Consider the following 12,051-nt stretch of genomic DNA (forward strand, 5'->3'; position numbering starts at 1 on the left):
CTTCACATTTTTGTTGTTCAGCCACCCTGACTAGTGTCATGTGGGTACTTTTTTATATTGATTTGTGTTTTCTCATTAACTCCAGCTGGAACAGGAATGAAGGATGACCAACATACAGAACATATTTATTGATACAGGGGCACTGACAAGCATGTCATGTAACTGCTATGAGGTTTTTGCAACTCAGATTACATGTATAACAATAAATATTATAAAATAATGTTCAGTTGGGAAGATAAAAAGAATAGAGTGGAAAGTATTTCACTTGAAACTAGTTTAGTCCAGATGATTTCACAGCTTGAATAGGACAAAGTGCTTCTGTGTTACAGACACTCATATGCACCTTCATCAACAGGCTGCTGTATTAGCTACAGGTTACAGATATCTGCAGAGGACTTGCTCCTGCATTTCTAACTTTACTTTTGTTTTCAGCATACAGAAATGGACATTCAGGGATATGAAATGAAATGCAAAAAGGAGGTGGTAGTGTTTCCAGAAGAGCAAAGTGATTATTGCACTGATGGTAAATGACACAAAATTATTACTGTCAAAAAAAGAAAAAAAACTGGATATGACACATTCTGTTCTTTTATGATATCAGAAAACAGTAAGAAGAACACATATTGCTACTGTTTATGTTTTGGGGAGGACTTAGTGCAGCCATGGGGAGCTGCTGTAGCCAGACCAGAGATAAAGCAACTTCACAAAGAGGGGAGAAGCTGAAGAACTCTAAAGGCTGTAAAAAGGAGAGCAGCTAAATCCCAGACACAGCAGAGGAAGGCTCTTACTTTGTTTTGAAGTAGAAGGCTGCACAGAGCATGCCCACCACGACGATGCCGAAGACGATGCAGGCGATGGACAGCACCTGGCGCTGGTACACCTCCTCGCTCTCTGTGGACAGCAAAGGCAGGGTTAGGGAAGCACAGCACACAGCACCTGCCAAAAGGGGCTGCAGCACAGAAACCTCATGGTTTCACCAGTAATGGACAGATACTAGGAGGCCTGGGCTGGATAATTCCTCCGCAGAATGGAGGAACCCCTTCTCTGAGCTCCTCCTCTAGTAAGGTTCATGCAGCTGTGGCCTCCTCGCAAGTTTTAGAGAATGGCCCCAGTACACTCTGAGAGATACATAATAATGACAATCAGGGCAGTTTAATCTTTTCTCTGCCCTATATGCTGTTTTTCAGCTTTTCTCAACAAAGGTTTTGCCATCAACAGGATAAAGAGCCCTACCACCATGGAGTTTTTCTGGCTTAAGGAAATAACAATCAGAGCTCTTCTAATGTCCCACAAGAGTTAGAGCTCTCCTTTACCTACCCCAAAAATGTAAGGTTTTTTATTTGAGTGATGATTCCAATGCCTTACTCTCATGTCCTAAAGCTTATGAAAAACATGCCAGAGTAAAAATCAACTCAATGAACTTGCATGGAACCCAATGACTATTTTGCTATGGAGCAACAGATATTGCTTTGATAGGTGTTGTTTAGTTTTTAAAAAAAACAGATTTTCTTTTCTAAATAACTTTAAAACAAACAGAATGAAAGTAAAAAATAAAAAAAAAAGAAAGAAAAAAGCTAAGGAAATAAGAGAAAAGAGTCATTCATGACAGCAGACAACAGGTGATAGGCAACTGCAGACTCACACATTCAATTCAACAGCTCCTTAAGTGTTATATTTTATGTTTATTCTTCCAACCACTTTTCTAGTTCAAAATGTTAACATGCCAAACAGATTGCTATTTTTAAAGATCAGTTTCCCTAAACATGTGACGTACAAACCAGTATTTTCATCCGCAAATTCCAGGTGGAAAGCCAACAGGTGGGATTATCAAAGCACAGTACAAGCCCTGCATGCTGACAAACCCACATTTCCCTCCTAGGCTGGAGCTCCTCAGTGCAGGCTCCCCCACAGATGTGCACACCAGGCACACGTCAAGTAGGTGGCAACAGCTCCAAGTTTGTAACTCTCAGGTTCATAAAAATATTGTATGAAAGCACCAAGGTAAATCTAGGCAAATCACTAAAGACTATGTGCAGTACCTTAATCAGTACTAATTAATAATTTTTCAAGAATTAATATCACAGTGCTGTTACTAAACATTTGCAATCTTAAACACAAGCATCTGTCTCTTGTAAGACCCAGTTATTATTTTGTAAGCTATTAAAATAAAGTTACAGTATCAAATCTTGATTTTTAATTACTTGTCTACTTTCTCCCGCAAACAACACCACAGTGATCTAAGACAGAAAACGTCCTCAGCTTCTGCTGACATTTCCCCATCATTTAAATCTGAAATTCCAGAAGTTATACTTCTAAAACACTATCTTAGAAATAAAACAGAAGCAAATAGACTTTTCACCTGTCTAAAATATAACTGGAAAAATTGTAAATCAACAGGAAATCCTGTTCACATTGCACTAAAAGTGCTTCCAGTACAGCTTTAGGCCTATTCCTCACTGGGAGGTACAAAATCTGGATCTAGACAGTACATCCTTACTGGCACTGAATAAAATGTCTGGGGTTTAATGTCTTTTGCTTTATTTATTTGTTTGCTGTTAAAAGCAATTGTGGAAACACAATTACCCACCCTCCATTTCCACAGTAATACACAAATCCAACAAATTTGAATTTTTACATTGATGCAATCACACTGAAACTCATTTAAAAATTCTTCATTTCAGCAATTGTTAACCTGTTCTGCCTGAATAATGATGTCAGCACCTACTCCCTAAGCCCTAAGTAAACCATACTTAGGTTATGTTAGTTCATAGTTATGAACTGCAGTTTCACTCAAACATTCTGTATAAATAACAATTAAAAAATCTGTTCATGAAAATAAACTGATTTAAGCAATGCATGCACTAGGCTTAATTTTAATTTTCTTTCAAAAGAGGTCCTCATTAAATACTTTATTTTTTCTCTTGCTATTTCTTTTTGAGAAATTGTGAGTTTAATACAGCTGTGCTCTTTTGTCAGTCCTGAGTAGCGATCACTGCCTTGTTAAAGATGCTTTAGAATAAGCCTTTCCAAGACAAAAGCAATTCAGAGACCAGACAATATTATCTTGCTGAAACAACTATATGAAGATTTAAGTCTTTTGTGCAGTCAGATTAATCCCTGTCACCAGCTTTCAGCACATGCTGATCAATATTTTCTTTCCTTTTTGTTTACTTTGTACAGTGCATATTTAAAGAAGTTCTTACTGATTACCCACACTCCATTTCTCTAGACACCTTTGTTCATTTTTTACATCCTGTAAATATTTATGTATTGGATTCCACCATTTTTTGTCTCTAATATGTTTAAATATGATCAGTTTGGCAATTTTCCAGTCTCTAATCTTCTGCATTGGCTTTATTTAAAATTCACCTTCTTACTAAGAGCAATCAGCAATGCCTTTCTCTGCAAACTACGAAGGCCTCCTCATGGTTGCCTTGATCTAACCTCACTCTTGTGCTAAGCACAGGTAGCACAGCTGGGATCCTCTCCAGACAAGGAGCACCAAAAATGGCTCGAATCTGGAGTAGCCAAGCACTGCAAAGCACTTGGGCCCTCACAGAACAGACAACTGGAGAAATTCAATGTGTATGAAAGAGAAGAACTGCAAATTCCTTCTCCTTTGCTCAAGGATTTGCATCAGCTGGTGCATACACCTATTTACATAGTGAAACTAACTTCCCAAGGTAAACTAAAGTGTGACTGAAATGATAAGTCTCTCTTTATTCGCATATATTCATATATTCCTTGTGAAGTACATCCCCTCAATTACAGTCTGTTGAAATAAATACTCTCGGGAGAGGATTCCTCATTTAATGAGCAGCCAAGAAAATATTTCTGCTAAAAACCAAAATATAAACTGCCATGGATACTCCTGGATAATCCACTGGAGGATTAAAACTACAGAACGTGAATTTCACCAAGTATCCAAATTACACAAAATACACAACCTCTACTGAGAGAAATACAACCACAGTGCTGAAAATTAATGTAGTAAACTGTTTAGATGCAGACTATTTGTTTAATAAAAATTATGGAAAGAAAGGTCTTCTCAGAACATAAAGACAAGACAAACTCACACAGAACATGGTGCCTGTTGCAAGGCTGAACTCCCAAAGAAAATTCCCCATGCACTGTGTGCCCTGCTACATGTGGAGCCCATTCTCAGTTATGCTATTGGTTGTTTCTTATTTTCCAACCTGCTACAAAGTTTTCTAAGCTTATCTCCCTCGTTTGCTGCTATTACAAAACACAAAATGCCTGCCGGTGACCCACTGCTCACAGCACAGTCAAATTTCATGTACATTATGAAAAAAAAGTACATGTTATATTCCAGGTACTGGGGATTTGGATTTTTTAATTCTCTTGCTCTTTAAAATTTACAGTCTGTACCCTGTTTGCTTTATGCATGTGGAAAGACCCACTGAAGCATACACGTATTTCTTTAGAGGATTAAAAATTTTAGGGTGGACACATTTTTCTCATGGCTATTATTTCTAAAGGAAATATTTTTTTTTTTCTGAAGGATAGGGGGTTTTTTTGTACATAAACTGAAATTGGTCTCTTCTTTTTGACTTTATTATAAAAGGAAGAATTTTGGTACAAGGTCCTTGAGTATGATTATAACCATAATACTGAGGAAAAAAAAATTAGTTAATTAAAACAGATTATGCTAGGCTTTGTCAGCACCTAAATCCACAATATCATTACCAGTCATAATCACTGGATCCTCTGGCTCTATTGTGTGTTTTGAGTTGAAATATCTTTGAAAGGGATTTCAAATATGAAGAACAGCATTGTGCATGTGGCCTATACAAAACAATAACAAAACAAAAATAGTAACTTTCCCCCTTGTGCTTATTTCAATGGCTTTTGAATAAAATCTCAATATGGTCACAAGCATCACAGAGAATAATTACTGACTATTCAAACCAAGCCAACTGAGAAATTACGACATTTACCATACAAATGCATTACTTAACCTTTGCTCTGTGAAGAAAACCACCCCCCATGAGAATGAATAAAGGTGCAGATTAATTTTTATGCTGAAATTTTTACTCCCAGCCCCAAAAGCACAAACCCAACAGCACCCAGCATCCCCTGACCTTCCTCACTCCCTGCTCCTAACAGAACCCACTCTGCACTACTGCAAGTAACAACATGCTATAAACAAATATGGGAAACCCTTTATCTTGTCACTGGAATACATGAAACCCAATAGCTTTCCATGTGCACAGAGCCAGCTTTTCCTCAACAGATTACAAGGGAGCATGGAGGCAGGGCTTTGGCGGGGGGGGGGGGTTTGGTCCCCATGCAAAAACTGAGCCATGCAGAGGCAGCGAATTGGGCACTGTAACCTCACTGCCACACTTTTTGCATTTCCCTCCATGCCCTGCCCTGCATTTCCTGCCACACTTCGATTCCACATGGTATTGGAATATCCTGCAGAGCCAGAACCTCACTTGTGAAGGGAACCTCAAAAGTGTCATTTGGCAATTAAACTCTCTTTGCTGTCCAGCCTCAAATTGCCACAGACAATAATGGAGGAGGACTACATGGAAATCTCACCCACAATATATAGAGATTTTCAATAAAACACGGATTCCCATAAGTTAAAAGACAGTACTTAAAGCATGTTTCTCAATATAGGTAGATTTATGTGTGAGAAGTACTGAACTATATACAGCATTCTAAATTTAATTCATGAAGAGAATAAAAAAGCCTGCATGTTCCACAGAATCTGTGATTGCCTCAGCATCAGACATTCCACTCTCCCAAGAGTTTTCTCTGTTCTTGCACTTGCAAAAACCTACTGCACAGATTCTCTGCCATATGCTGTGGCTTGTGCTAAGGCAGAGCAAAATGGGTGAGATGCTACAAGGCACAGTTCTCAAATTTCTTCTTTGACCTTGAGTAAGCCAAGACCCTTGTTCTTTCTGTAACCACAAGGATAATGCCTCTTCCATTGCAGGGATTAACATGACAAAATGTAATATAAACATGTTAACCTCTAAAGAAGTCTTTGCAAATACATGAAATAGATAAACCCACCCCAGACAACTCTGTTTCAACATCTTTAAGGGCATATGGATTACTTCACATAAAATATCATGGTTTTTTCTAAGTCTCATCTACTTTTAAAAAACAGACTTTTCTTCCTTAAGACTTTGGTCTGCCTGGGTAGAATTTCTCTTTTAAAAGGGATTCAAGACACTTAGGTCCCCAAACCAGAAGCAGAAGTTTTTATCTGCTATCGTTCACAGAGAGGACAGAGTCAAGGTTAATTGCACAGATTCCCATCTCAGACTGGAAACAAAGCAAGCTGACTTCTGCTGGCAGAAGTTCATAAAACATTTCACAGTTTTCACCGTGATTCTTTCTTGGGAAGGACTGTTCGATAATTCTGATTGTAACAAAGATTAACAAAATAATTTTCTTCCACTAGTGTAAGGTCCACAGCACAAGCATTTTAATGAATGCAAAGTGAAATAGATGCAGCCCATTACAACTACATGATATTAACATTGTTTGGCTATTGGCATTTAACACTGGTGAGGTCATTTCCTGCATACACAGAAGACAAAAGGAAAGAAAGACTGTTCATCATGTCTGACTGACCTATTTTGAATACTTGATTCTACAGCACTAATGCTACACTGGCTCTGGTTTTGCATGAGATTAGAAATGAAGCAATGAATTAGGTGCAACCACTCATCATGAAAAGGGATGCAAAGGTATGTGCTGTAACTCTGAGGCTGAGCTCTCAATTTTAGGTTGGTGAGTGAAAGGTGAAATCTCAATCAAAAAGTAATGGAAAAAATATCCTCAAATAAAATGTGCTGAATGCTGAAGAGTTACCTGCAAAAAGCCCCAAATAATCAAAAAAACAAATGTATAACCTTACAGAGCTTTTGAGTTGCCTATGGTGACAGCAGGAGTGAAGGTGCCCATATCCTTAGTGAGTACTACTTGTCATAAAGTGAAAATTTGATTAGCACTTTTAAACAGCAAGATCTTAATTCTGAAGGTAAATTAATTTTAACTTCAGTATCCTAAGAAACTATCTTTTCTGTTTATCTGCAGGCAACTTGGGATTTGTGCCAGCTACATTCATAACTCAAATCTAGCAAACTCTCAAAGCCATATCTAAGTACATTCATTGCAACATATTCATTAAATTTTAGGCTTGCAACAGCCCCACAGGAAGCTAAGGGATGAGAGGTAACCTTTTCCTTTTAAGAAAAAATCTTGTTACAAGTTCTTTTGTATTGACAATTTACAAGTAAGACAAACCAATCCTATTACAAACTTTATCTATTTTCCTTTTATTTCCAAGATGGATAAGGTCAGTTACTAACCAAATTCACTCCCTAAATCTCATCAGTTCTCTGTAATTTTCCTTGCTGAAAGATTGAGTTTTAGAATTTATTAAAACAGTTCTAAGTTTCTCCAAGACTTTCTACTCTTGCAAAAACACACCCAGTATGCCAACCTGTAATACATTTCTATTAGATACTAATAGGAATTAAAATTACATATGAACCTTTCTTTTTTAGGCTCTTAATTTTTGATACAATCTGAATATACATATAAGAGAAAGATTAATATGAAGGCCATTCTTCTTCCCTCCCCAAACTTAATTTTAAGTGTGGATATAAGGGAAAAATTTATCTGGGTAATAGAGGCTGACAGCTAAAAATCTATGGTGATATTTTAGACAATGAGCTCACTGGAAAAATCTTATGATAAAAGGGTAAAGCTGTCTAAGATGTGATCCTCTGGCAGTAATCTTCCTGCCTGATGGCTGCCTGCACTTTTGCTGATGTGTGAAAGGGATAAGCAGCTAAGAAACAGCCCCCTAAGGAGCAGAAGTCCCACAGGAGAGAAACATGATAGCTAGTGAAGAGAAAAAAAAAAAATCTGAAACGATTTGAAACATTTGATTTCTACTTTACATTAGTCCACTGTTGAGGACATTTCTACTAAAATGCATCAGGGCACTGAAGAAATATCATAGGATGTGAAATTACGGGCCAAACAGCTGGACCTGAACAAGATGAACTCGTGCCCTAATCACAGCTGAAAGCTTGCAGATCTGAGATACAAAGCTAAAGATTTGTGCCAGGTCCTCCTGGACAGCGAGGACCGCACGTGGCCCTGAATGCTGTGCTACCCCAGCAACTCAGCTGCAGTGGAGAAAAGCAATGAGCAGCTCATTGTAGAAAAAGCAGGGAAGCAGCAGGCATTTTCAAACAAACTCTTTCTCTTCCCCCCAAATCACCTCATCATGTCTAAAATGGAGGGGGATGGCACCCCACAGAGCACCTCTGGTTTTTTATCGTCTATGGTTCAGTACAGAAGGGCACAGCCAAAAATGACACTCGTCACTCAGCCAAACACATCAGCTCAGTTATAACTCCACGAGCCATCAGCATTTAGCCCCAAAAGCAGCCTAGCAGCTAATCTATGGTTCAGTACAGAAGGGCACAGGCCAAAAATGACACTCGTCACTAAGCCAAACACACCAGCTCAGTTATAACTCCACGAGCCATCAGCATTTAGCCCCAAAAGCAGCCTAGCAGCTACTGGTTTCTCAGCTCAAAAAGCTCTGCCCTTTTACCAAAAATGAAAATTAAATAGAGATTGAGGATGGCAAGAGGAATTAGACACCAGTGAATACGAACAGCCAAACCTCTACAGCACAATGAGGCAGGACAATTTCCCCCAGGGGGAAGAGACTTTGGAACCCAACATCCTCTCCCTGTGTGTGCTTTTGCTCAAGAGAGAAGCCTGATGTCAGTGCCGTGTGAGTGCTTCTCCAGGCACGGGGAATGAGGGGAGCAGGGAGAAGCCACCATGGACAGCACCAGCAGCAGGGACCCATGCAGCCACCAGAAAAGGAATGGCAATGGAGCAACACCAAAGAAACCAACTGCAAAAGCACACTGAAAGAAAATTCCAGTGGAACAGCAGGAGGGTGTTCTAAACCTTTTCAGTGCTCTGCACATCTAGGTGGTGCAAAGCCTCTTTATGGCACCCTTGCCTGCTATTGCCTCAGTACTGAACCAATAGCTAAAACTAATAGCCACTGGTTTTGGCTGGGACAGAGTTAGTTTTCTTCCTGCTAGCTGGAACAGTGCTGCATTTTGGATTCCAAACTATGAGAGTTATGCTGATAACACCCTGATGCTGCAGTTGTTGCTAAGTAGTGCACAACACTGCCGAACTTACAGTTAAACCCACCTGAGTGCTAGGTACTCACACCTCCAAGTTAAAATCTGAAACTTCATCTACTTGGTCTACCATCAAGTCTTTTTCTACCATCATGTCACTTTTTCTTACTGAAAATCACAGCTCCAAGCATCTCCAACTTCTACTACATGTCTTAAGTACGCAAAAAGCTTCAAAGCATAAAGAACAAAAGCTTAAAGATTGAAAATATTACAACCGTATGGTGATTTGTTTTTTAACTAAATAACATTTTTTCCAGAAGGATTTTGTTTTGGTGAAGTTTTTATCCCAGTGCTTAGGTTTCCACGTTCATTTTCCAGGTCCTAGAGACCCTTCAAACCACAGATTTCCCACAGAAAATATTATTCATGGAATTGGTAAGGCTGGAGGGGATCACTGGTGGGGTCACCTGGTCCAACCTCCCTGCTGAAGCAGAATCATCACAGCACAGGATTGCCTCCAGCTGGTTCTCTTGCTCACTCTGACAGAACATGTGAGCTCCACAATTCTCTGTAACAGCCCGAAGTGTGTGTGGGGGGGAAATGGTGTAGTATCCTGCTCCAGAATGATGACTCACTCCTCTTTCCTATCTTAATTTTTGGCTGCTTTTTGGCACTTCTCTACATCTTCTCTGAGTCTGTTACCTTCCCTTGTCCTTATTTTTCATTCTAAATCTTATAATCACACACAGTTCTGCACTTTTAAAATGTCTTTGCTAACAAATTTTTCCCCCACCATCAGTATGAAAAATCTTCCAAAATGAAACTTGCATTCTGCCTTTATTCTTCTTGCACTGTGACCTTCCATTTCTGAAAAATCCATGCTGAGCTGAGCTTTCCAGCTCTCGAGGCCCTTGTCCAGCCATGCTTTGGGCTGGCAACTGGAGGAACCAGAGGGAAGGATATTTAGATAAAAAGCTCCTGCATGAGTTACTGTAGAGCTTGTCAAGGTTCCTTTAGGATGTATACATATACACAGGGATCAATCCAAAGACCATTAAGTGCAGTAGGCCCTGGAGAAGTGGCATAATCGTTTTATATGTAACTCCATAAAGGTAGTTTCTGAGAAGTTTATTCCATAAAAATATGATGGCTTTATAAAGCAATAGCATTCTTTAATTCTGCTTTAGTAATTCCTTAGTTGATGAGGGTTGTTACTCCTAAGATCCTAAGCATCACTAACACATAATCTAACAACATCTTAATTTCCCAGCTGATGTTTTATTTGATCTCAGAGCTTGCATTGCTCCTATCAACAAAGCCCTGTCACTGGAATTTCTCCCAATATCTTGCTCAATTGCTGGTATTGAACATTCCACTCAAATCTCAAGCTAACCTCAGAGCTGCCAAAATATATTTGACAGTTACTGTTGATGGCTACATTGTCAGGAGCTTGCAGCAAGTCAAGCAGTATCATAATTAAGTGCCATTTCTTTTGACTGCTACTGTTTTAACCAGGGCGCATTTATGGATTTTTATTTTTTTTTTTCAAAAATGTGGTGAGAGCAGTGACAGAAAAACCACAAAAAATGATTGTTAATGACTTGAAACGTATTTTGCTTTTCATACACCTAAACAGAAAAGTGATGTTCTGCCTGGAGGTATTTGGAGGCACTGTTTTAACCAGGGCGCTTTTATGGATTTTTTTTTTTTTCAAAAATGTGGCAAGAGCAGTGACAGAAAAACCACAAAAAATGATTGTTAATGACTTGAAACGTATTTTGCTTTTCATACACCTAAACAGAAAAGTGATGTTCTGCCTGGAGGTATTTGGAGGGTGAGGACTCAGAGGGGAAGGACAAGGGCTTAGTCAGATGCAGAAAGATGTGACAAGGGACACTGTGTTCCCACTGAAGTACTTCAGTTTCTGAACAAGACTCTGCAGGCACAGGACTATGAATTTAGGCACTGCCTTCTTTTTGTTCCAAGCCTCACCTTCCCACAAGCCAGCATTCAGGGATGGATGTGACAAAAGGAGAGAGACTGAGTGTCCTTCACACAGAGCAGAGCGCCAGTCTGTGCTCCCCTCGAAGCCACCTCCACTCACAGCTCCCAGCTATGTGGAGGATTGAAGGACTGGATACCTTTGTGCACATTTCTTCTTCTGTTGATTTTCGCTGCCTACTCCATGAGCCAGTGGAACTTAGAGACAGAGATCTGGCTTGGCGTGCTCTGTCCCTCACCTTGTCACAAAATCTCCCCTTCACTCAGGTCCCCAGCACAGAAAGTGCACGTTTGCTCACCACGATGATTACAGCACTCAAGTCTAGGTGGACAAATGATCAGAAGGAAAACCAGACTGTGCTGGCAGAGAGAGAAAAGTAAATATGGTGACTGTAAGCAGCTACACTCTTCCTTTAACCCTCTAGTCTTTTTGTCAGCGTGAAGGACAACACCGTTGTTCACAGTGAGCAATGGCAGGTGCTCAGAGGCTCCTAATGCAAGCAGCAGTGTTAAGGGTGCCAGAGTGAAGCCCCAGCCCCCAGAATGTCTAGCAGGGCGCTCCCAGCACTCACCCACGTGGAGGGATCTGCTTCATGAGCTTGGCAGTGGCTGCAGGCTGGCAGCAGCTGCCAGAGCTGAGCTGCTCAAACGCCAGCTTGTCTGGGTGTGTGACTGCTGGGACTGCTGTCTGTGAGCCTCACCACAGCCCCGTGCCTCAGAAGGACTGAAGGAGGGCATTTCCATCTTCAGCAACTGACATATTGCATGACATCAATAATGCACCCTAACTGTGTTCCCAGTGAAAAGAACGTTCTTACAGTGCTTGAGAACACAAGAATTACTCATTCTTTTACTCCTCTTCCTGGCATCCCAACTGATA

General features: G+C 40.0%; 1 protein-coding gene across 1 annotated transcript in view; it reads right to left on the reverse strand.

Moving 5' to 3' along the window:
* NRG3 (neuregulin 3) overlaps positions 1-12,051 on the reverse strand; it is a 332,789-nt gene that overhangs the window by 23,795 nt on the left and 296,943 nt on the right. Inside the window, exon 7 of the mRNA XM_041405114.1 lies at positions 789-891. Coding sequence (XP_041261048.1) covers positions 789-891 — 103 coding nt within the window. The remainder of the gene's footprint in view (positions 1-788; positions 892-12,051) is intronic.

Source organism: Onychostruthus taczanowskii, unplaced genomic scaffold (assembly GCF_017590055.1).
Source record: "Onychostruthus taczanowskii isolate IOZ18803 unplaced genomic scaffold, ASM1759005v1 scaffold22, whole genome shotgun sequence".
Lineage (NCBI taxonomy): Eukaryota > Metazoa > Chordata > Aves > Passeriformes > Passeridae > Onychostruthus > Onychostruthus taczanowskii.